This window comes from Pseudopodoces humilis, chromosome 20, assembly GCF_049639895.1.
Source record: "Pseudopodoces humilis isolate 2021_Gansu_Grassland_sample_001 chromosome 20, ASM4963989v1, whole genome shotgun sequence".
In the NCBI taxonomy this organism is placed as follows: domain Eukaryota; kingdom Metazoa; phylum Chordata; class Aves; order Passeriformes; family Paridae; genus Pseudopodoces; species Pseudopodoces humilis.
The window spans coordinates 7,217,187-7,243,343 of NC_142219.1; the positions used below are offsets into that span (position 1 = coordinate 7,217,187).

Here is a 26,157-nt window from a genome sequence, read left to right on the forward strand (position 1 = left end):
TGTTCCAATGGTCCAGAGACCTCCTGCACAGTTCCCTTCCTGCTGTCCCTTTCCTGCTCTCTGGGGTTGCACAGCAGTGGGAGCCAGGCTGTGGCAGAGGCTGTTCACACCTTCCTGCTGTGCTTTGTTCAGGCCATGGCTTTCAGTGGGAGGCTGGAACTGGGTGAGATGCAGGGGGAAGTAGTGTGTGATTTAACAGGGGTAATGTCCTGGGGAGCTGTTTGGACTGACACAGTCCTGCAGCCTCACTGCCAGGCAGATCTGCTCTGGGCCTTCATAGTAGGAGACACTGGCAGGCACCGTCCTTGTGAGACAGGTGACTGGATTTATTGTCAATTGCTTTGTATTCCCTAGAATGAGAAATCATTTATTTTAAGGAACAGCTTTCTTGGAATGCAGGCTTAAAAAATCATCAGTGGTCTGTTTATTCTGTTTCCCTCAGGATTAGAAAAACTTTTTTTGTTGTTTTTTTTTTGGATTTTTTTGCTTTTTGTGTTGTGCATTTTTCCACGAAAAGCATTTTTGTTGTGTAGTTCAGATCTACCAGCAAGATTGTGGGTGGGTGAGGAGATGAGTTAAATTTAACACTGATCTGATGTGGCTCCTAGGACACTCAAATAATGCTTCAGCCTTGGTCGTAATTCAAAGAATGCAGAGATGGTTTACATCTGCCTTGAAGTTAAAAGCAATTCTCTAAGGTAGTTTTGTAGCAGTGCAAGTAGGCGTGTGTGTTAGCCTAGAACGGGCTGTGTCTGGCAGGCTTTGGTTTAACTCACTAATGATGTGTGAAGGTTGCTGGGGTAGATTCTGGGACACACAGACTGCATAAAGAAACTTTCTGCTCTCACCTGCCGAACTGACGGTTGTTTTTTTTGTTTTAGATGAAGGACCTAGCTTGTACTTCTGACTCCCATGTGCATGTAAGTTTGTGGACTTGATATCTAGTAATAAATGCATCCAGTTTAATTTGTGATCCAAACTCTGTGGGGCCTGGGAGAAATGAAATTTGAATGCTTCTCTTGCAGAAAGGAATGTAAAATTAGTCATCCCACACCACCCTTAATGCCAGTGCTGTAGAAGCAGCAGGTGGAGATGAAGGAAAAAACTTGGTGGAAAATTGTAATCCGTGATATAACCTCGTCCCACTAAAAATATCCTGATTTAGCCTTAGTTAGTTCATCTGAAAGACTCCAGAGAGGAAGCAGGTCAGATCTGTTTTGGGTTTGGTCAGAGATTAGGCATGCAGATTTACATTGTATTTGTCTTGGGAGGTAGTTTGGCAAATTGCAGTGAACTCTCTGTACAAATCTTGGTGAGTAACAGTCATTTCCTGCTAGTTTCCTACTGGGCAGGCTATCCAGATGAACACTGGCCATGCTGTTGACAGTTAAGGTTAGGAGAGGTCTGTGTGCCAGGTGCTCTTTCTATTTTTGAGGTTTGGTGGTTTTTTGGTGGTTTTTGTTTGGGTTTTTTGAGGGTTTGTTTTCGTTTTGTGGGTTTGGGGTTTTTTTTGTTTTGTTTTGTTTTTGAGGGTTTGTATGTTTCTGTGTTTTGTTTTTTTTGTTTGTTGTCTGTTTTTTGTTGTTTTTGTCCTGTATCACTTTCCTATTACAAGTAATGGCTTATTGCTTCTATTTTACTACTTGATCTTGCTGAACTACTGAGAGAAAAAGGGCTTGTGACTATGGACTGAATGATGACTTGTGATACCTTTGTTCTATTCTGGGCTCTACACAGAGTATTTACACTGTGGCTTTAAGGCCTGGATTCATCCTCCAGCTTTAATGCTGTCTTGAAGCACTTGATACGATTTCCCTGCAGAATCAATGGCAAGAGCTGGATGTGTCTAAGGAAGTAATTTTTTCTGTGTAAGATCTGTTCTCTGAGGCTCCTACTCTTCTTTTTGACTAACAAGAAAGAATTAAGTTATCCTGCATTTAGATACCTTGCTAAGCTGCCTAAAGTTAGATGGTGTGAGGTGGAACCTATTACTCACCCATTTCCCCATGTGGAAGATTCATGTCCTCAGACTTCCTTCCCCAGGAGCTGTTGAGGTGAGCAGATAGCTGTCACATTGCAGCGCTGTTGCCCTTTGCAGTGCAAAGCTGCCAGTGATGGTTTTGTTCAGAAAATCAAGGGGCATGTGTGCTTTCCTGAGCATTACCTTAATGTAGTGGCACTGATTAACATGCAAGTTTTAAGTATATATCATCACATCTGTTGAAGTTGACTGAGATGTAATGTCTTGACATCCTTGGTTAAAACCCAGTCAATCTGAAAAGCAGGGCAAGGCAATAGTGAGCCCTGAGAGACACCTTGTCAGAGTGACAAATTGCCCTTTCTGATTCAAAGGACCAGCTCTGCATGGCAGAGCTAAACAGCTCCTGCAGAAAGGGGAGGAGAGCATGGGAAAAATACCCTATTTCTTTAGGCCTTCCCATGTATTTTTTGTTTGTTGCTCAGATTTGAAGCTCTTTGTTTTCCTCTGTCTGAAACAACTCAACAGCAGGTTGAGAGGAGCAAAGCCCCTGGGATTCTGCCTCTCCCACTTCTCGTTCTTATAAACTGTTTACAATCTCCTCCAGTTTCCTAGCTTTGTATGGAGAAGTTCAGTGGGTCAGCTTTCCCTTTAGCTCCATCCATCGTTCCAGTCAATTAGAAATAGTTGAGGGCCAATTGCCCGGTCTTCCATTAACTGAGACACTTCAGATTGTTTAAAATAGCATAAAAGCCCTCTTTGTTGACCGTTGGGCAGGCTCTGGATTTCCCTGTTGATGGGCAGCTACCGCGTGGCTGAACAGAACCCCAGTGTGTCTTGCTGTACTTAAGGGTTGAATATTGCTACTCCAGGCCTTGTCTGGGGTTTGATTCCTTCTCCTTCACCTCCGCCTCTTGCTCTCCCTGAAAGGTGTGATGCCCTCAAAGGCTGAATTACCATGCCTGCTTCCAAAAAACCCCTCTCTTGTTTGTGGCTTTTCAGAACTCCTGTAGTTAAGGGTTTTCTCCAGTTGCTGAAATGTTCCTTTTAACCTTGGTGCTTTAAAAGCTCTTGGCATTATTTGTTCGTTGCTTGTCGTGTGTGTTTCTGAAGGACAAAGGAAGTGTGTAAGTGTTCAGAAAACAGTTAGTGCATTGTGGTGTGGGACTGAGTTCATTCTGGTACCCTGTGCCAGGACAGCCTGCTTTCATTTGGGGCTAACATTTCCCTTCTGTTCTGAACTGACCAGCCGTAGGGTAGAGCTTGTCAGAGCTCTGGCAGAGCTTGAAGCTTTCTCATAGGTTGATGTGTTTGGGTTCACATTGAAGTGCACTGAATCCATTGTATACATACATATACATAAATATAGACATACATATTTATGTATATATAAACCGTACATTTTATTTCACATGAGAAAACAAAACAGTAGCTTTACTAAATGGAGGTTAGTTTATCTGCAGCAAAGTGGATATTTATGTATTCCCATATTTAGGTTATTGTCTGTATTGCAGACTCTCCTTCCAGCATCATGTGCTGCCTGGGTTTCAGTACAGGCTGGTCCATGTGCTTTTTGTTGCTCTAGAGCCATCTTGTTTGGATGTGCCATGGTTTGATCCCAGTTTTGAGATAGTGTTTCCCCAGTCCTGACGAATCTGGCTAGGTCTGTGCCTTGGTGCTGAAGCCTTGGACCTTGCTGTGTTTTTTGAACTGGAGGAAATGGCCTGTGGCAGTCCTTAATGTCTTCATGTGCTTGCAGAAGGTGCTGTGCCTTGCAGTAGTGCAAGCACTGCAGTGTATGAGGGCTCACCTGATTGTGAAGAACAAACTGGTAAGACTGGGACAGTCTCCTGTACTGCTGCCCCTCGGGTGACGCGGGCTCAGCAATGGGTACGAGCTGCTCAGCTTGGGGTCCAGCTTTTGCCCTGCTGACATGCGTGGCAAGCTCTCAGGACAAATCAGGCAGAGAGCACGGCAGGGATCTTGAGGCTATGGTGAAAGAAGGGTGCTCTGACAAGGCAGGAGGATGCGATAAACAGATTTGAGTCTTCAGCTGCTGTGGAGTTGGATCTTATACTAGAAAAAGCCTACCTCAAATACACCCAAGTTCTACAAATTCCATCAGTGATTTTCTTCCTCTCCGATGTCCCAGTCTGATGCAGATCTCAAGACAGACTTTTTTCAGCAGCTGTGTGCCAGCAGACTTGCCTTTTGTGTCTTTCTCCACATGCCCTTAGCAAATAAAAGGATGTGACTGAGCTGGGAGTGCAGACCTGAGTGGGAAGGAGACCATTGGGGCAGAACATCAGCCTGAGACTTGACTCTGACAAAGCCGTTGTTTGCTTGCTTTACTCTTAGAAATAATCTCATGCTTTGCAGGGATTGAAGCTTTAGCAAGTAATTTAAAGAGTAGTAGAGGAGAGAGAATCCACATTTAATTCAATTAGCATTGTTGTCCAATGCCATTAATTATGCCCAGACTTGTAATGTGTTTCACAGGAGCTGATACACTTGAGCTTTGTCTTTTCTGGGGTTGACTGAGGACAAGTATGTCCACTGATGTAGAATCCAGCCTTTGTGATTTGCAAAAACCCTCCAATTTGGTATCTGACAGTAGCCTGGAGTAAGGAGTAGCTGGAATAGTCTGCACTGCAATCTTCAGAACAAAGAAGATCTTGGGGAGAATGAAGATTCGATGTACATGATTTCAGCGTTCTTGAAGAGAGGCTGTTTTAGTGGTAATAATAATCTCCTGCAATTTTATGTTATTTCCAGACTGTTTAAAATTGTTCCATAGGCAGAGAATAAAGAACTTTGTTTACTGTCTTGAAGTAGGATGTCTGATCCTCCTGGGGGAGGTTATTCTTTTATTAAAACATATAAAATAGCTACTTTGATGGAAATACAACACTAGGAATCGAAATGGTGATGATTACAGAAGCTGTAGTATTCTAATGCAAAATAAGCCCTAGGAGATATGTGCCTTAAATGATAAATCACTGTTCTTTAACAAAACAAGAATTACTGGTATTTTATGTTTCTTGCTTATTTTACAAGGTCTTTAGCTGTTTCATCTGCGCTTAACTTTTACAGGCTGGAGGTAAATTGATTGTTGCTTTGTGTTTTAAATAGCGTGGCTTTTTTAAAGCACACTGGAGATGGAAATACAAATCAACAGGATAGAATTCATTTGGTCTCAAAAAAGCAAAAGTGAAAAGAAGAGTCATAACTACTGACATCACATGCAATAACTGCACTGGAACCTGTTCTTATAATTTGGTAGTGTTTTGTAATCTTACTGCTTTTGCTTTGAAAGCTTCCAGTAAGGTAAATGAGTACATGTTGTTTTGAACTGGAATTAGCCTCCTCCTAGCAGGCAGGGAAGCACTAGTAGTGTTATTCATTAGGGGTCTCATGTTCCAGCCCTATCCAGCAGCTTGTGGTTTACTCTGGATAATTAGGCATACCTGCCAAATGTTTGGAACCTGAGATGCTGAGGTGTATTTAGCAAAAAAGAGCGTCCTAAATACTGGCTTCGAAGCTGAGCACAGAGGAAGTAGTTGAAAGGGGTAATGTGTCCCAGTTTCTGCAGTTTGTGATGACCTAAAATCCTTAATGGTGGTGTCTAAAAACAGATAACAAAACCTTTGCATCTTTTCTGTGTTAATGTTAGCTTGTGACAGCTCCAAGCTAGCAATGTAGAGAAAGTAGTGGGCTTGGAGATGAAAGAGCCACCTGGTTCAGGCACTTCAGGGGTAAGCTGGGTGACAGGCTGTCCCCTTGGCTCACTGCATTCCTCAGTAGCTCACGTAGAAAGAAGACACGGTAGATGCAGACTGGGTACCAGTCTGTGTTGAGATATCTACCTTGAACTTTGAAGGCTTTTAGGCTTTCTGATGCCTAGGACTGTCTCTTGCTAACAATAGTTTTCTCTTGTAAGAATGCATATCTGTACCCTATCTGCCTGAATCTTCATTTTAGAAGCAGCCAGAGGATAAAACCCAGCACAATGCTCATTTAAAGTCAATATGCTCTAGCTTGCAATTTGCTTATGTTTAAGTGCCCTGCTTTTAAGGTTTCCTTTGCCCACAGGCAGTCTGAATACAAAGGCAGATTCTCTTTTTTTTTTTTAATAAAGAAAAGGTATTGCAAAAGCTCAAACAACAAAATATTTCTTTCCACCTTCCATCTCCTCAGGTTTATTATCAGAAAACAGAGGCTGCCTCTATAAAGTCTAGAGGGGAACAAAAATATACCAGCACCGCAAGCAGCTGGAAATGAAGGTGGTGGATGAGCTGTGTGTGTATGTACATGTGTGAGAGGAGTGAGAGGGTCCCACCTTGAAGCAATTTTGGCGTTTGATGGTGAGGTTTACAGGGATAAGGTGTTGTGCTAAAACCCTCTACATGTAACTGATTTCTTTGTTCTTGGTAAGCTTTGGTTGAGTAAAGATGAGTAGAAGCTCTGCATCTCTACGGTATTGCAGTATTGTGTAAATTATTCTCTTTGGAGGAAAGCTTTGCTATGGGGTGTGAGAAAGGGAGTTGCAGTTATAACTCGGTATCTTCAAGAAAAATGTGAAGAGAATAACATATTTATTGCAGGAGCAAATTTCCTTTCTGGAGCCATGTGCAGAAGACATGAAGTGACATCTGAACTCTGCCATAAAAAATTCAGCATGTATCATAAGTTATTTGCCATTAATGATTTGAGTTCTGCAGACTGGAAAGAGTGGTTTTCTTTAGGATTATTTCAGAAGCCGTATTCTCATTCATTGATTCTGTAACCTGAGTTATTCTGTGGTATCAACAGAAATGGAAGTAGTGCCTTCTTGTATCACTTCTGGTGCCTTACCTTTGAAGGTTGGCTGTGTTGAATTTTGCCTCAGGTGATTGGCAGAGGCTTATTGTCATGGTCTTGGTTAATGAGAAATGAGAACTGGAAAATGAGAGCAGCTTTCTTACTGAAGTCTGAGTTCCAGAAGGTCAGAATACAGCTGTAAATAAAGGAGAAAAAAAAAAAGGAAACCTGATTAGGGGCACCTTAGCTTGTTTAAAGAGAAATTATAGATCATGCAGGAATTAAATACAGACCTTAACGAGACATTAGCTACAAAACGTCACTGGGGGTCTACAAAAAGCATGGCACAGCAAAAGGGGAAATCCAAAGGCTATAGATGGGTTGAAATACAGTTTTTCTAAATGATACAAAATTCAGTTTTGTAGTTAACTGGTGATGAAGCTGTTCACATGTGGAAAATATTTAAACCTTTATGTAATTAGGCTGAGCACCTCTATTGCTGTTGTCCAAACTGTTGTTTTATCCCAATCCTTTTTATATTCCTGTGATGTGAAGAGATGGAGTGCATTTGTCCAGAGTTTTCTTTTGGCAAAGTGTGTTCACTTTGCAGTTTTGGGCTGTCATTCTTCTTGGATTTTTTGTTTTTAAAATATGTGTGTAAAAAATTTGTGTGTATATAGTCCTTAATAAAGGATATTCTTTGAGTGTCTGTCAGGATGTGCCAACAGAAGCTCTGCTTTGACTTTTAAGCCTGTGTAGCCAGATACCTTCAGGGCTTGTAATGAAATGATCAGTCTGTCATTTCATTTTATGTGCCTGAGGATTCATAATGCTGGGCAAAAGTCTGAGTTCTCAGTGCATAAGCTGGTTCTTTATTGGCCTCGTGCTGGGAAACTTCTGAAAGACATTCATCTACCAAAGGGAGCTTCTCTGATTTCTCTGCTGAAACACACAATTGCATAAGAAAAAGGAAGGTTCAGACGCCAGCGCTGGTGAACAGCAGTGTTCTCTTTGGGCAGTAGCCCTGCAAGAACCCGCCTTTGATCTCCTTTCTTTCTGTTTAGATTTTATTATGTTGTCTATCTGTTATAAATTTTAAATAAGCTTGTAGCCAGTTAGACCTTACAGACTTAGAGAAGATGTGGGAAGGGAAGCATTTCACTGAATTAATCTCTAGCCATGACTTTTTTGTTTAATTATTGTTGCTTTGGGCAGTTTGAGGAAGGTGTCTATTTAATTGTAGCTGTTGATGTTTTATAGCCTTCTCTAGTCTCCAGCTGAGTGTACTTCATCAAATAAAAAGAAACTTCCAGTGGCGTGTAAGATGAACTGCTCTGAAAGCCAGTGGGGCCTGTTCACTGCAGAACTGAAAGAATGTTTTTGCAGACAAAAATTCTACTCTTATGGAGGGCATTGAAGAGAAAGCTTAAAGTAGATTTAAATATCAGATGGTTAGTCTGCTGCCTGTTAATATGAAGTAATTGATAGATGCTTCACGTGATTTCCGTTGGCTGCACAGCCCGGTCATACAAGCACAGTTACAGCAAGCTTGTCTGAGACAGGAAATAATCCTGTCTCTGAATCTCTGCTTGCAAATTTTTGGGTAAAATGTGTTTTTTGCAATCAAAGAAGCTGAAATCAATGGAGTAGCTATACCACGATGGTAGAAGTAAGAAGTTAATTTTTTTTTACCTGCTTCTTTATAGGAACAAAGCCCCAGTAACCAGACTTCAATAGCAATGATGCAAGAGCCTCAAGAAATGGTGGAAGAGACAGTTACTGTGGAGGAAGACCCAGGGACTCCCACTTCCCACGTGTCTATTGTCACTTCTGAAGATGGAACCACAAGGAGAACTGAAACCAAGGTGAGAGGTTAATAACCACTGAGGAAAATGGCAAAGTGCCATCTAATCATGGAATAGAAATAGCAGGGAGTAGCCTGAGTGATGACAATCATGCTATTGTGATCCTCGGTGATTTTGAACATTGTGTTTGCCGGCAGAGCTGAGTTCAGGGCTTTTTCAATTTCACCTCTGTGTCTAGATTGCTCCCTATCAGCTGTGCTGATACAGCTGTTCATGGAGCTGTGAACTGAGCAGTAAGAATTATCCAGGTTAACCAAATAAAAACACCAGAACCCCTTCTCAAACTGCTTAGTCTTAAAACATTCACTTCATTGCACTGAAGCTGTTCACAGTATTGCTCTGCAAACAAAAATTGATGAGTGGGTAGGGCTTGGCTGAGGAAAATGTCTTAAATTAGTGACAGTCTATAATAACATTATGTGATTATTTATTTCTCCTTTAGAACAAGAAACAGCCTATGTAAATAACACTTCAGCATTTAAAATCTGCAACAATCTTGTGAATGGCATCTTCCTCCTAATGCATAGGGAAAGCTGGGTGTGCTCTCAAGTGACTGTACCTCAGGTTTGGCTGGATTACAGGTGTTGCAAATGTTCTCATTTTCCTGATACCTTTTTGTTCCTTGTGGAATGTAATTTTGAAGTCTCTGTTGAGCAGGTGCTCTGTGTTCATGGCTGCCTTGCATGCTTTTCAGTGCCACTGCAACATTGTGAAGATTACGGGCGATTCCCTTTTTAAATGCTTCTAGACAGACAATGACACTTCTAAACAAATGACGTGTGACAAACTGATTTTTTTAAAAAAACAGAGGGGATTGTTCAACTGCTTTCTGTATTAAAAGGAGATGAAGAGAGGTCACTGCATAAATCAGTGTTTGTTTTCACCGGTGTTCCAGAGTTGCAGTCCTCTAGGATATCTATTTAGGACATCAGATCCTCAGGTTGAAGTAAATTAATGTTTATTTCTTGAGGTCATTGGGCCTGTACACATTATAATAAACTGAGTATCTGGTTTAATAGTTGTTGCAGTTAGTTAGAAGGTAAATATAACTGGCCTATTTTCTCTTTGTTGGAAGGAGATTAAGGTCTTTAAATAAAAATAAAACAGATGACAAAAAACCCCCACATTTTTATTAGCTCTTCAAATAATCTAATGTGTTTAGTTTGTGACTTACATGAAAGAAATGGTATTTTCTTTCTAGTGGTAGCAACAACAACTGTTATTTGTAGGAAGGAAGTGATAAAATTACAGTGGGGATAGACACCTTTTTATATGTACTAATAGTAGTGCATAGTTTTAGGAGGCTGCAAGGGCATAAGATTATAGCTATGACTGTAAAAATAGAGGTGAGGCCATGCCTCACATAGATAACAGGACCACATGGAGTGGAGCAGTTTGTCTGAAATAGTCGTGGCCCTGATAAAAGCTGCGTGCTTGTCATGGCCTCAGAGGTGCGATTTTCTCTGTGTCAGGGACCTCCTGTTTTTCCATCTTCCCACAGAAAAGTACAGTAGCAGCTTCAAAACAGGCATTGTAGCTGCATATGGGAAAGGAAAATAGAAAAAACAGCAACCCTGCAGCTACTGTTCCATTTCAAAGAGCAAGGCTTTCTTGTGTTACCATAGGTCATTGCAGGCACTGAAGTGTGTCCAGGATGGGGGTAGGTTGCGTAGCTGTCTTAATTTCCATTTGTGTTGTTTCAAATAATGCCACTGACTCCAGCTTAAATACTACCCAGAGCTGTTTCCTAGTAATTTGTTGCTAAAAGGAACGACTAAAAAAGTATTAAAAACCCAGTTGTTTGAGAGAAGTGATTCTGAAAAAGTCAAAACACAGCCTGGCTTAGCCCTGACTGTCAGAAGGAGTGCTGAGACTTTGCTGGGGTTGTTGTTGCCTCTGAAATGGTTTTGTTTTGACTTCTCCTTGCTGTGATATAAAGGCATAGATTTAACAGCTCTTAGATGCTAATCTGAGGTCAGATTTTACAAGTGTTTTCATCACTTTGGTCTTCATCTTGCATTTTGTTTTGGTAGGGACTGTGAAAATGAAAACTGTATCACTGGGGTTTAGTAGCATCAGTTAATTGCTCTGGAGTTAATTGTCATTGACACAATCATTTCTAACAGGTATCATAGTGCTTTCATAGCTCCTGCTATTATAGGTGAGAACCTTACAGAGAAAATTGTTTCCTGGTACCTCTGTGCAGAATTCTGACCTTGCTGCTCAGAGGAGAGTGGTGAAGAAATCTCCCTGGCATGGGAGATACAGCCACATGGCTGCTGGGCATCCTACTTGCCAGGAGTAGGAGGTGGTGAGCCCCAAAGCCAGTTTCGTGTCTCTGCCTGTTCCCTCACAGATTTAAAGAAATTAAAAATACAGATAACAAATCCCCCCCCCCAAACCAAAAAATCCCACAGGAATCTGGCCTTGCATTCAGTGTGCAGGTGGTACTTGTCCTTATAGAGGAGCAGCATTTCCTGTGGTGGGAATCCTCTCATCTCTTTCAGTACTACCCAGTGTGTAAAGTTGAGATGGTCACACTGTGCTCAGGGGGCTCAGGTTTGTACTCAGCTTTTCTTTTTACTCTGAGCAATAGTCTTTTATGCTCTACATTGCTGTGCTTGCTCCAGGCTCCTTTAAGGAAGGGTTCAGAACCTATTTTTGTTGTGCCTATACCTAAAGGCTCTGCTGGACAGTGTCAGCCACAGTCTCCAGCATATCTGTCTTGCAAAGAAAGTGGCAGCATAAGATACATCTTCTGACAGAGTAAATAACACAGGTCATGTTTTTTTAAGAGCCAGAGAGACCAGAGATGTTTTTCAAATGTATTCTTTCTTTGCTGGATAGCTTATGTGGGGTTTAGTCAACCTAATGCCATTTAGTATGCATTTTTAGATTCTTAAAAGGAAATTGTCGCTTATTTTTGCTAAGTTGTGTGAATTTCTAGCTTGCTGGAGAGTGATTCCTCTGAAATTCTTCCTCTTGAAATGCAGCACAACAAGGCTGTAAACCTGAATGCTCCTGGATGCTGCTGTTCTTTATTTTCTGTTCCTTCCCTTGTTGTTTCAAACCTGTAATTTATAGAGGTTATTCTTTTCAATAGTGTATTAAGTAAACAACCTTAATCTAGATGCATTGACAGTTTTGCTTTGCTTTTCCCTCATCTTTGAAAGTGCCTGTAGCAGTGAAGCAGGAAGAAGGCGTAATAGAATTTAATATTTGACATATTTTAAATAGAGAACATCTGCCTTTTCAAAATGAGATATCTGAGTAATTTTCCCCTACCTGTTATTCTTTTAGTGTTATACTAAGTCCCTACATAACATTCATTGCACAAAAGATGTAGCAGATAACACTTCATTTCAACTTTATAATATCTCTGGAAGCCAAATACCTATCAAGCTAAAACTGTGAAAGTCACCTTGGGGAGAGACTTCCACATCTTGCTGCTGGCTGGGCCACTGCCAGGTGTTAAAGGGAGCCTACTGTAAGTGGCTCAAGAGAACTCAGTAAAGCAAATCAGATGTGTGTGTGTGTTTGTGTAAATGTTCTTTAATGTTTTTTTTTTTTTGTCACCTTTTATTTTTATCTTTGAAATGCCAAAAGATTGGAGAGATTTAGGTCACTGTTACTCATTGAAATTGATGTTTTATCATAGCAAACTGTGAAATTAATCTTTATACAAAGTTGCTTAATTTGTAGTCCATCCATTTTCTTTGAGGTTTTCAATACTCAGCAAGTCCAGCTTGTTCCCTGTAGTGATTTACTGCTGTTCCCACTTTCTTACACCTGTGATGAGAAAGAGCTTCTGACCAAAATGGGCTGTGCTAGTACCAGGTACCCCAAGAGGTAGTTCTTCAAAACTTTGCAGGAAATTTAAAGGAATTAGGCAATAGAGCAGGAATGGATTTCAGCTGAAGTTGAAGGCCTTTTCAAAATATGAAATACTAGGCTTAGAATTGAAGGGGAGAGATTTCAGCTGTTGTTTTGAAAACCTGCAGGGTGATTTCTTCCACAGCATTTAATAGAAAGGTAATAGCTTCAACCTGCATGGGCTGATAAATTTTTACAGTCTGTAGTTCAAAAATAAGCTCACAGAAAGGTCAGGATGCGTTCCTTCTCATCTGATGCTTGCTTTATGACAGTTTCAACGAGATTGTTGCCCCTGTCAGCTTTTATAATGAACTTAATTTATTTTTTTAAAAAAAAATAGAGACAAAACAAAACCAACCTCAAAAACAAAATGGAAGGCAGAATTATAGATGACTGCATTTGACCATAACCCAGTTCCTCAGAAATTTCTGTACTGTCTTTACTCCTCTGTGACCAAGCCACAAGTAGGTGAGGCACCTACTTGGACCATATGCACATGCATCCAGTAAATCTAATTGTTGGATAGTTTCATGTTTGTTTTCCCATCCTTCTACATAAGGAGGACAAGGGACAGAAGAATACAGAAGCTACTTCAAATGTGTGAATATTTCCTTTATGTTCAATTGGCAAATGCATTTCCAGAAACAGAATTGGTAAAACCATTATCATGGGGCTTGTAAGGAAATTACTTACAAAAACAATGATTTGTGGGGTGAACAATAGTAGTAAGGTCAGTAAACATGAAGTATATTTAGATTTTGGGGTGTGGAGAACAGCAGGGAAAGCACTGACTTGTAGAGTTGCAGAATTTTGGCTCCACAGAGCCTGAACTCATCAGAAATTGTATTTTTTTATACTATAGCTGAAATCTTGGTATCTGTACAGGTAATAAAGAATTACATATGTATTGTAAGCATACCCAGACAGCCTCTTCATAGGGAAGTACTCTGAAGCTTTCCTCTGGTACTCTGAGATTGGGGCATTTAAACAATTGAGCATCTTTGATTTGTCATTGGGCTGAAAAAGCCTTTTTCACACAGGTTTTCTTCAGGGATGGAAAACAGGAAGTCAAATTGCACTCAAAGTAACTTGTAACTCTAAATTTTTTATTAGAGTACCCATCCATAGTGAGGAATTGATGCTAATAAATCTTTTTTAAGATCGGGTACCTCTGAAGGACCAGGTGTCTCTCAGATAAGGCTGTTGGGACTCCCATTTGGAACAGCTTCATTCTCTCTGGCTAATGCAGTAGTGTTAAAGAAGATAAAAAAATGTTGGGAGAGAAGATTACTGTGCTGTCAGCTGTTCAAGATTGCCTGTGTTCTTTTAAGAAATACAAATGAAACATTCCCTTGAGCAGGATTTCCTGAAATAAATGTGTTTGGTTTGTTGCTTGGGTTTCTTCTTTTGTTTGGAAACCTTTCATTAAATGGACCTTCATCTGTGTGCTGGCTAATTGCTGCCAAAAAGCTTCCCTTTATTGTCCTGTCAGCAGCAAAATCTGTTTATCACATGATAAATCTTCTATCTCAGTGCCTATGCCTGACAAATGAGGCATGAGTGCAAATACTCCCTCTCTCTCAAAATATAAAATGGCTCTGTTTGGTTGTGCCAGTATAACACCTTTAGCATTACTGAATGCTTTTATGCTACAAGAAATGCATACTTTAATGCTTGAGTGAAATGTTCCTTTTTATGTGTCTGACAAATGAGTTTTGACTGTCCTGATACTTGGTGTTTGCTGCTGGGTGCAGCGTTCAGAAAATAGTAGGAGGTGAAGCTGTGTGAATGCTGTGAACTTGTTTTCACATGTGCTGTGCTGCCTGACACTGAGTGTGGCTTTTTGATGAGCCACAGCCATTGAAAGCCTGTCTCTGCTAGTATAAAAGACAAGAAAATAAGGAAAATTTGGTATGAATTGCAAATTAATCCCTTGAATTCTGTGTTGGTAATTTAAACTAAAAACCCAAAGCTCTTTTAATACTCTGTAGAGTGCCAGAGCATGGTGAAAAACTCACTGAGGGTAACTGGTAGGTCACACATTGTCTAGGAGGTGATTTTCAGTGATCTGAAATTCTGTTTTGTGGGGTTTGTGTGCATGTACCAACTGCTGGAGACAGTTGTCAAGGCTGGAAGGTTTCTGTGCTTGTACCTTGTCCTGGTTACCAGTAACAAGGAGCAAATCTTGATGAAGGTGGACCTGATCCTGCAGGTCAAGGTTGATTCCTCCTTTTTTGTGCTGTTGCTTCAGCCAGACAAGGTGTATTAGGTGCTTCCTATTGTCTGATCTTAACAGCTTTAGGAAAAATGACATGTGACAAACCGCAAGCATGGCAGCTCATGTCTGAGAAGCAGTGTTTGGGCTTAGATTTGTTGTATAGTGCTGAAAGAAAGAGCTTTGTGAGGTTATGCAAGGGCACTTCTTGGCATTTAGAAAGATCCTTCATTGTTCCTTTCTGAGCATAAGTATCCATTTCTGATTCATCAAATTGCTGACGTCCTACCTAAATTTCTGTTATTCCCATAACTGGTTCCCAAATTCAAGAACACAAAGGCCCAGCACTTTGCATGCAGTTCTGTCATGGTTTTGCAAAACTCGCATATTTCAGGCCTGAGAAATGTTGTTTTTTCTGCTCTTAGAAGATGACTTATGAATATGGTACTTTGAATAAAAGTATTGTTTCCGACTTCAGTAGGAGAACACTGAGCTGTGTTGCTTTGTGTGTATCCACTTCACAAAGAGCTACTGTAAACTCTGCCAGCTCTTCTTGTCCTCTCGCTGCTGAGTTTATAAAGGCTGTGACAGTGGTCACGCTGACAACTGAGCAGAAAGGAGAAGTATCGTGCACAGGTAACACACAAAAATCCCTATTGGACTGTATGTCATGAAATAAATGTTGAGTTTCTAGTTTCCTTTCTTCCACTTAGTAAATGTCTGCTTTGAAAATGGGAGAAAAGATCCAGAGGCATGGAAGGGGGATATCATCTTTCCTGATATTTACTTGCTGAGGAAATCCCTTTGCGTTGAAGAGGAAAACTCTTTTCAGCTCTGGCTCAAATTAGATACAGAGGACATGTTGGTACCTGGCTTTGCTGTATTCAGCATCGTGCTGCTGTTAATTACACCTCTGGTGGAGAGGCGTTTGTGCTGCTTTCAGTCTTGCAGAGGATTTCATTACTTCATTATGTTGAAGTATCATTTGCTCACAGATGTGTCTAGGAAAAGAAATGCTGTTTGGGTGAATCTTTTTTCTGTTTGGGGTTTCTATGTGAAAACATCTGGCTAGAGGACATGTCTGGAGCCACTTCAAGAGACGTACTCCAATTATTTTGCTTTGCAGCAGCTTGGCTAATCTGTTGCCAATCTAAATGTTTAAATCGGAGGCTATAGGTCAAAATATTTATTTGGACTTAAGAGCCACAGAGCAGTCCAGGGATACATGTTGTGGTTAACATTTCCCTTGAATGTAGCATTTCATTCTGAGACTAACATAAGAAAAGTGTCATTTGCTGATGCTTATTTATGTCTGTAATAGCTTAGAAACCCCAAATACCTTTTACTAATTTTGTGTTCTTCCCCTGGTGTGTGTAATGCTGTCAGGTGGGTTGAGTCTCCCTCTCATCTTTGTGGATGTGCTGTTTTGTTGCTTGGTTGGGCTGAAAAGTCAGCACTTACTTGCATTAGGGTAACTTTATATAGGCTAAAGTAATTTTATTTGGGTTAGGGCTACCAAGGATAGACTGGCATCTGCTGGACTTCCTGTTCTTCCCAAAAGAGCTTTTGCTGGTCACTCTGGAAGACAGTACAGAAGTTGATGGAGCCCAGATAGCAACCCAAACAGAAGGCCCTTTGCTAGTTTCTAAATATAGTGGCTTTCGTGCAACACTGTCTTGCGCAGATTACCAGACCTTTGCCACAAAGGCAGATAGTTCTTGCAGAGTTTTAAGGACTCTTTGTTCTTACCCTTCAGCAGGAAACCCTGAATGCAAGAGCCCTCTGGACATTTTCAGTTTTTGCAAATTCTGTTTTGAAGTAAAATGTGATTTCTGGAAGTAAAGATAAAGTTGTATTTGTATCCAGATTTGACTTCAGTGTTTTAAACAAGCTCGTCTGGGATGTTTAGGTAGCTGCAATTGCAAAAAACAATGTGGTGTTAGTGTTCATTATTGCAAATTTGTTAGTAACCAAAATAATGACAACAACTACCTGTTGGGCTTGTGTGGTGGTTGGTGGATGTAAGAATATCTTAAAACAGAAATCAGGTGTGTTGTCCAGAATCCTGAAGCCCAAAACCTCCCTGTTTGAGATCAAGGTTTCCTAAATATTATTGCCAAATTTGAGCTCCGTCAAATTACACAGAGGTGCAAACTTGATCCAGATTAGGCAGAATCACATAACTCTACTTCTTTTCTCAAAGTGCTTTTACAAAGTGTTTTTCCACTGTTCATTGCACAAGCTAATAGGTGAGCGGATTGCTACACCAGTGTTATAGGCACGGCATAGTTTGCTTTGTGGTGCTCTCTCTCCATTTTACTCTTCCGCCTCCCCCTGTGTCTCACCACATTATGCAGCAGGAGAACATTAACACATTTACTCCCTGCTTCCTGCCAGGTTACCAAGATGGTCAAGACAGTCACCACGAGGACGGTGCGGCAGGTGCCGCTGGGGCCGGACGGGCTGCCTGCCATGGACGGCTCATCGCCCATGGGCAGCTACACAGACTCCATTGACAGGAGGTACCTGAAGAACGGGGAGCGCTTCATCACCCCCCAGGCCTCGTCCACCCTGACCCGATCCTACAACAGCTACAACGACTCGTACCCCGAGAGCCACGAGGGCCAGTACCGCCCCTACATCGGCCACGACGGCTACGGAGACCTCTCGGACAACTACGGCAGCTTGTCCCGGGGCGTCAACTACCGGCCCCGCTATGCCTACGTGCCAGGGGGCACCTACCGGCCCGATGATGGCAGCTTCACCCTGCCCAGCAGGAGGGAGAACTACGGCCCTGTTGCCCAGCCTCAGGTGCCAGTGGGCAGCAGCGTTGACTTGAACCGCTCTCAGCCCGAGCGCTTCCAGCCGGAGCCCTATGGACTGGAAGATGACAACCGCAGCCTCGGAGTAGATGATGAAGGGTATGAACTGGATCCAGATTACTCCACTGTGAACAGGAGGACGTCTGCAGGTGTGCCAGAGAGAGGAAGACCTCACAAAGGAAGGTAAAATCCGTTTGTTTTTCACAGTGCTGTTGTGCAGCTTTTGTTTATTTGATCATGTACGTTCAAACTCTGATCTGGTATGTTCTGGAATTACTTGACAGAAAAACAGCCCATTAATGACTGCAAAACACACATGAGGTATGGAAGAGAGGGAGGGCTGGGGCCCAAGGACCCTTTCAGTGATTCTGGGCTGCTTAGTTCAGGTTGAATTTAGAAAGAAAGATGACCTTGTACAGGAAGGCTAAGTTACTTTTTTTTCCCTCTTCTTTAAAAAAGAGTTGTGAATTGTGTTGTCCCAGAGCCATCCCACACTAGCAAGGTGAAAAGAGGGATTTGTGATCTTTGAGAATCCTCACAGTTCTGGTTGTGTGCACATCTGCCAAACAAAAGTTTTGAACAGCTGGCTGGGGTTGCAGATGATCTGGTCCCTAGTGGTGAAGGAGTGCCAAGCTGTCTTGTGAGGTTAGCCCAGATCCTGTGCTAACTACACACCCTCAGCTGTCTGACCCACCTGTGCTGAACCTCACAGATCTGAAAGACTAGATAATTTTTTTTTTTCTCCTGTGCCTATAGAAGGGGAGAAAAGAGTATCTGTGTTGCATTTAAAGTGACTCGTTGCAAATTACTTCTGCTTCAGCCTGGTTTCTGAGGAATGTTCTATTTTATGCTCTGTTTTCTGTGTTAGTTGCTTGTGCTGTGTTCACAGCTATCTGCTCTTGCATTTGAGAAAAAAACCCAACAACCCACAGGCTGGGAAAAGAGTCCTGTTACTCAGCTGAAAGTCATCTTGTACAGACCTGAAAAACTTGTAATACTTTGTTTTCTAAGGGGTTGTACAAATTTTACGTGTGCCTGCTTGAAGTCACATCCTCATGATTCATGTTTTGATATGGATTTAGTTCTCATTCTTTTCCTTTTAATTTAGAAAAGTTTCCAGAGATGTAAAGAGTCTGGATCCCCCTGCCTCTGTGTGTAGACATTCTTTAGACTTTACATTTCTGACCTCAGGCTTTGCTGCATCAGCAGCAATTGTCGGTGGGATTTGTGTTGGCCTTTTTGTTCTTCTGGAGTCCTCCTACTTGGAGATGTTATGTCATTCATGGTTTTATGGCTCTCTTTTCCTTCCCTGTTCTGGAAGTTCATTCCAAAGGTAGACAGAATCAATCACTTCCAAATTATCATCTGCACTTGTGAGAAGGAAAAAAAAAAGACAAAAACCCAGCAAAAAGGTATCAAGGTGCATCTCCCAGAACACCTTCAAGTCCTTTGTGACATCTTTGATTTTGCAGGCTTACCCAGCAGTGGAATCATGTCCCTGTTTTGTGGGGCTGAAAGAAATAGCTGCACCCAGTGAGTGCCAGAATCCTGATCAATCTGTCAGATTTGGATTAGTGCTTCCCTGAACTAAGCAAGTTTACAGTTTTTGCTAAAAGAAGTCAGGCATCAGTGCTTTTAATTTTTTATTAACGTTTTTCCAACTGCTTGTGAAATGAATAATTAAATGTATTCTTAGAACCTACCCATTTGCATTTTAAAATTTGGTTTTTTTATTAAACATCCCTTTGATTTATTGTTCCTTGCAGTTTGGATAGGACCAATTCATAGTTTTTCTTTTACATTTCTTTTGTTGTGAGGTTTTTTCCATATTTAATGTGATCAAGAGGCTTTGACAAATAATTAGCCTGACTGTGGCAGCAAACTTTAGCTGTTGAGAACATAAGAAGATTGTATGAGGGCCTCTTCATAAGCAGTTACTTTCTGACATTTCAAAGAAGTACTTGAACAACTCAATAAACCTGCATTTCTGATATGCTACTGATCTGCAAGAAAATAAAGACTACAAGTAGTGCTTGGCACTAGATGAGGGTAATTGCTAATTTATTATTCCTCTCTAATTTTTTATAAATTTTCATTTCTGTGAAAATTATTAAATGAATGTGATTAATTGATGTCAGTTTTGATTCCAAAAAGTTTGTGTGGAGCAGGTTTAACAACTCTGCCGGATGCTGTTCTGTTGCACCAGCTTTCAGCTTGGGCATCTTGTCCTGTCCTGAACAGAATTCCTCCACTAATGACTCACTGAGCTATTCTCTCATATCCTTCCCAGAAGCTGCTACTTCATTAGGTAGTAGCTTAAAGGTAAAATAAGAGTCTTTTACTGTCAGTTCCTGTTCTGAGAGGGCTTGAGTGGAGGTTTCTCATCTGAATCTCTGCTAGCGAGTCTGACTCCCTGTGTGATGAGGAGGCAGCCCAGCTGTGTCTGGAGGGGTTCGTAGGCAAGGGGATTACAAGCACAGATTGTTCTTTCCAGCTCCTGCCTGCTCCGTTTGATCACAGAAATAAATACCTATTTGTGCTTTTCTTCTGTCAACACCAGCCTCATTTTAAGCTACTTATATTTCATTTTAAATTGGGGAAAAATGTGCCTCCTCACAAACATCTCCAAATCCAGATAAATGCACAAAGGCAAATATTGCCTCTGTTGGCTCATCATTGCTAGTGGCTGGGCTTTCATGTTTTTCTTCATACTGAGTCTCTCATGTAAGATACATCACTTCCTGCAAGAGTACCTGGCACTTCTTGTTCTTCCCCTTAGCTTATGCTCTGGTTGGGTATAAGTCAGGTTGCATAATACATTTGAGTTAGAGAAAAGCATTTGGGGTTTATAATACTGATTTAATGTTACTTGAGTTTACTTGTGAAGGCATTTACACATCTTTGAGTATGTGCCCTTTTTACCTTCATTTCATAGGTTTCCCTTATTACACTAGGTGTTTTATTATAGTGTTTAAAAACATCTCATTTTACTGTGTGCTGGATGGTTTATATACAGTCCTTTTTGAAAGAGAGGTAGGAAGTACTGAATACTTCTGCTCACAAAACACATCCCTACTACTATTTGTATATTTGTTATTAATTAAATTGAAATTAACACATACAAGCTGGGAAAAAATGGCAAGTCATAGTTAATCTTACTGATTTAAATAACGTCTGTTCCGGTTTTTGTTTCCTTGGTGGTGATTTCTTCCCAGAGTGGATCACTGCAGTCTGCACTAGTATGAGCATTCCTGGGACTTCTTTTTTCCCCAAGAGCTCTGGAGCAGCTATTGCCAGTGCTACTATTCCAGACTACACAGGATATAAATTTTTAATGGTGACTAAGTCAACAACAAAATAGTTTTCTACTGTTAAATTGTCTATTCCAGAAGCCTGATTTAAGACACTGAGACTGCATTTGGTGGTCACTTCACAGTCCAAATTATCATAACCAGGACATGAGCCAGATTTTAGATTAAATAACCTTTACGTGTGCGTCTGTCTGTTGTTTATAGACAGTGAGAGTACTGGTAACACCACACATGTCAGTCTCATTCTTCTTCTGATGCTTTTTTTTTTTGTTCAGAATAAAAGGCTTGTAATTGTAGATAAACTTTCAGTTAGCAGTTGTGGCCCAGGTTCATTCATTCCAGGTGTATATAGGCAACATTGGGAAATTGTCTAGTTTGGGGCAGGAGTTTATGGACATGCCTGGGCAGAACAGGGTGAGGCAAGCAATGTGATCAGTTTGCAAAATCTTTGGGTTTTTTTTCTCTGTTCCTTAGTGTGAATTCAGTTTGATAATATTCTGGGGTCAGAAGGTGATGAATGGCAGAGTTTGATGTGGCAGGAGGCAACCTGAGCCAGCTCATCCATTGGCAATTCTTAGGTGTTTCCAGTTAAGGGGATTTTGGTGTTTTCACCATATGGCCCATAGCTCAGGCTTGTCTCAGCAGAGGATTCACTCCAGTTTTGAATCCTCTTGTGTATCCTATCGGGGAACAGAGCCTGGCAAAAGTAGAATCTCATTCTGCAAAGTCTTTGTCTCCTCTTCAATGTTTGGCACAAAGTTTCCTACTGAAATCCCAAGCCTTTCTGGTCTTTTATCCAAAGCAGACACCAGCTGCAAACTGTAATGAATGTAACACTTGTAGAACTTGTTGAGGATTAAATGTTTAAATCCTTCACCTGTTTACTCAAATGTGCCTATGTTGAAGCCATAAGGAAGATGGTAAATCCACAAGCTCTCTCCCAGTTTTTAACTATGCTAGAATGTGTTTTGATCAATTCCCTGAGACAGGTGATTAGTGAGACCCATGGCATCCTAAAAACTCGGCTGCCTTGCTACAGACAGACGGAAGGCAAGATGCTTGCAGTCAGCAACTCTGGCATAGCACCAGAGCTCTTCAGTCCTGAGAGTAAAGAGCTCTTGGTCTCCTGAGAGCAGTATCTGCTGAAGCTCTTGTTAGTCCTGTTCTGTATTGAGTGGCTTTTCCTTCCCAGCCTAGCTGCTCCAATGATATATGGAAGTGAAAAATCACATTTGGCCCACACCACTGTGACTCCGAGGATGTTTTTTACTCTCCCAGTATGTAAATATGTTGGTGACCAGGGTGTGTTTAATGCCCTGACAGACACTTGCTTTTGATTTCCTCACTCTGCTAGTCTGTTAAAGGAGAGGTGATGAGGCTCATGGTGGCACTTCTGCCTTGCTCTGCCTGAACTCCTTCTGCTCCTTTGCAGATGACCTGTTCTGGTAAACTGCTTCCCCTGTTGTTTTTTTTTTTAATTTTCCCTCACCTTGATCACTGTATTTAGTCATGTGAATCTGAAGTGGTGGGATACTTGCCATGTACAGCTCCTAGCTTCACACAGGATCTGAGTTTCTACATAATGATTTGGGGTCTTCAAGGGTCAAATGTGCCGCTGTTTACTTTGCTGCCAGGTACAGTCATTGAGTTATGTCACTGCTGCATTAGCAGTGGCTCTCAACACTGTTTTGTCTTCAGAGCAATGTTGGATCTGGCCTGTGTGGGCTTATTCCAGCAGTTGTGGGTTTTTGTTTTCACCTTCTTCTCTACTGATACTTGAGAGATGCTGTCCTGTTTTATAGCAGGGTTGTGATCTTACTTAATTTTTCTTCTTCTTTGTTAATGATTAAGTCTTGACTTTGGGTATTTTCACTCATATTTAGTAAGTAGTGATAGCAATATTTTTTAAGAAAGTGTTGTTGGTACAAGACTTGTAGTAGTACTCTTCTGTCGTGACAGTGTTGCAATTTAAAGACCTAGCTCTGAAGTTTTTTTTTGACAAATGTAATGAAACCAAGGAGCTTTGTGTGGCAAAGGGAAGAGGATACAAAATGAGGAAGATAGGCCCATCTGTGTGATTCTATCTGAAAGGCTTTGTGGAGATAACGCAAACAAACTGCATCCCAAGACAGTAATTATCTTTGTGTACTTGCACGGATGAGAAGGAGAGAGAAACTTAATTGTGCAGGTGTAATTGAGGTGGTGCACGGTTATCTTGTGGGCAGCTCACAGGACAGACGTTCTGAATTGTGAGTTACCAAGTCAAGCAAGGAACAGCTGTGCAACTATTAAAATTCATCTTCTGCTGTTTTTATGAAGTGAAAAGGAATTTAACATGAGGATGAGTTTGAGAAATGAGATTTCGTTGTAGTTTTAATGCTGGTGATCACAAATTTGCATTTGTAAAAGCAGAATTTTGAGGAGTAGCTAAGGGGTTTTGTTATTCCTTCTGCCCTGTGTGCATTGACAGAAGTAAATCGTTTCAATGTTGTTGCTTTCTGCTTGGAGTGATGGAAACAGCTTTGTTCTGTAACAGAAAACACGACTGTCCAGATAGTGTAAATTACAGTGTAGAGCAACTGCTGAATTATACATATACAAATAACTGCATCAATAAAAGCATTTCTTCAGATTCATTCTGAGTTTTGGATACTTGCCCATTTTTATCCTTTCATTCAGTTTATGGTTTAGAACAGCAATTAAAACAGTATACAGTCAGGAGAGGTGCTTTTAACATTAAAAGCATTAATTGTACAAGACTAAGTTCAGTCTCCACCTCTGATTGCTCTTCTCCCCAGAGCCCAGTTTAATTATCAGTCCCTTTGGGATGACAGCAAGCTCCATTTTCTTCCTGACTTCTAATAGTCTATACTTCAGCATGACATCAGAAATGGTTCAATAACATCCCTCAGTGTTTCAGATGAAAGATTTTAAGAAATGTTTTGTAGCAATTAAAACCACTGGCTTGACTGAGCTAACTGCAATACTGAGACAGTAGTAAGCCTGTCCAGGAAAAGCCTGTAAAGCAGAAGGCTGCTGCTGGTTTGAAAAAATACATATATAAGAGGATGTTTTATGGCAATATCGATTACGAGTAGTGTTTAGAGTACACTTGTGTGTACTCAACAACACGGAAATGTAGTGGAACTTGTCAGACTTGCTGAAATGTATCTGTGGTCTCTGCCCAGGCCTTGAATGACTTCAATTAGAGTTTTGGTTTGTTGCAGAAGTAGCAGCATTAATGAAGATCAGTGTTTCCTACTAAATGTAATCCAGCTCTGTTGTAATTGCTTTGCTAAGTGACCAAAATGAAAGCGATCTTTTTGATGGCTTGCAGTTCCTGTCATCATTTCATTGCTAGGCAAACAATGTGCTGGAGTCCCATCACTGCTGAGAACTCAACTATGGTTAATTTTCAAGTTACTACAAATAAACTATTGGAAACTCTAAATGTGTTTCCTCAGTGATGTTTGTGATATTAAAATGTTTGCTCATGACCATTGCTCATGATTAATACATATTGACTCAGAGTTACTAAGTGTTTAAACGTGATTTTCCCCACCCCCCTCCCTTCTTTGTCTTGGGATGGTTGCTTGTCACAGGGGCTACGATGACCCCATCGAGACAGAGATGGTTGAAGAGAGGATCCCGTACCTGCACGGCGGCTATGCGGCGCCGCTGGCCCAGCCGGAGCGGGGCAGCATGGCCAGCATTGACCGGCTGGGGAAGCGCTCGCCGTCCATCGACAGCATCCGCAAGGACCCGCGCTGGAGGGACCCCGACCTGCCCGAGGTCATCGCCATGCTCAGCCACCCCATCGACCCCGTCAAGTCCAACGCCGCGGCCTATCTGCAGCACCTGTGCTATGAGAACGACAAAATCAAAAAGGATGTGAGGCACCTCAAAGGGATCCCGATCCTGGTGGGCCTGCTGGATCATCCAAAGCCTGAGGTCCATCGTAAGGCCTGCGGGGCTCTCAGAAACATCTCCTATGGGAAGGATAATGAAAACAAAGTGGCGATAAAGAACTGTGATGGGATCCCTGCATTGATCAGGCTGTTGCGAAAAACAAACGACATGGAAGTCAGAGAGCTAATTACAGGTCAGTGTCTGTGATTTTGTTAATGGATTAGTCTTTAGAACAGACCTTCCAGCTTCAGGAGGAAGAATTTCTGGAGATTAGAGCATTGAACAAGACTTGAGATCACTGGGTGCAGCTGTTCTGTAGTGCACCATGTTTGTGGGGTGAGAACCTGACATGTGCCCATCAGGAAGGGATTGAGATCACCTCTGTGTGTGTGGTGTACTTGGGATTCTCTGGCTGCTGAGGGATGATGCTGCTCCTTGGGGGTAGCATGCAGTTGCGTATGCTTGGCTTACTAAAGCTTAAATGAGTTACAGCAGCTTCATTGACAGGTAATTTGTAGTGCATGTGCCCTCAGTGTGTTGTAATCAGGAGGTAAGATATGCTGAGCTAAATCTTTCCTTGTTACTCTCTTATAAAACAATCCTGCTGCCGTGTCCCCACTCCCTCATATTTAGAGAACAGTCAGTCTCATCAGGGGCACTTCCAGCCTGGTGCTGAGGGCTCTGAGGCTGTATATAAAGTTGCAGCACTTCTGGGCTGGAAAATTCGGGTTTTAGGGGGCATGGGGTCTGCACTTGCTACTTCTTCTAGTTTCAAAGTTCAGCCATTAAATGGAAAAGGGTGGAAAAGTATGTCAGCTCTTAAAGCAAGGAGAAAGATATTGTTCTTCAGTCTCCCATTAATCATGAGGAGTGAAATGGATTTCCCTTTCTGTTCTCAGAAGCTGCAGGGGATGTTTGGATGGAGATCAGGGTAATTCCAATGAATTTCTGTGCCAGAACACAATCTTTCAGTAGCCTTTGTGAGGATGAAAATGGGTCCAGGGCTGAAACTGTTTTTCTGCCTTATCAATGTTGGTTTGTGCAGGTAGACCCTGTTGTAAACACTGATTAAGCCATTCGAGGTAAACATCTTAATTCTGTAATTTCCTCAAAAATTATAGTAGCTCTCTTTAAGTTTTTACTGGTAATCATAATTCTCTGAGATGAAGAGTGGCCTTGGGTGTTCCATCTGTTCTTCCACAGCCATTACAGGCTCTTTAGCAAACTAGGTCTAAATATACAGTGTTGAAACTAGGAAGGATATTTTTCCAGCCTTCTTCCAGTGAGCTAGCAAAGGAGAGCTGTCTGACTTGTCAGAGAACCTCTGAGTAGCACGTGCTTTGAGAGCTGTCTGTGCTCTGCCTCAATATGGAAACTGCAGGTG

General features: G+C 41.4%; 1 protein-coding gene across 16 annotated transcripts in view; it reads left to right on the forward strand.

The window, feature by feature from the left end:
* Positions 1 to 26,157, forward strand: part of ARVCF (ARVCF delta catenin family member) — a 247,023-nt gene that overhangs the window by 150,039 nt on the left and 70,827 nt on the right. For 8 of the 16 annotated variants that reach the window (XM_088064814.1, XM_088064812.1, XM_088064813.1 and 5 more), the window contains 4 exons: positions 882 to 920; positions 8,485 to 8,643; positions 17,129 to 17,736; positions 24,467 to 24,966. In XM_088064814.1, coding sequence (XP_087920940.1) covers positions 882 to 920; positions 8,485 to 8,643; positions 17,129 to 17,736; positions 24,467 to 24,966 — 1,306 coding nt within the window. The remainder of the gene's footprint in view (positions 1 to 881; positions 921 to 8,484; positions 8,644 to 17,128; positions 17,737 to 24,466; positions 24,967 to 26,157) is intronic. The other 8 variants (XM_088064816.1, XM_088064817.1, XM_088064823.1 and 5 more) reach the window with 1 other exon arrangement.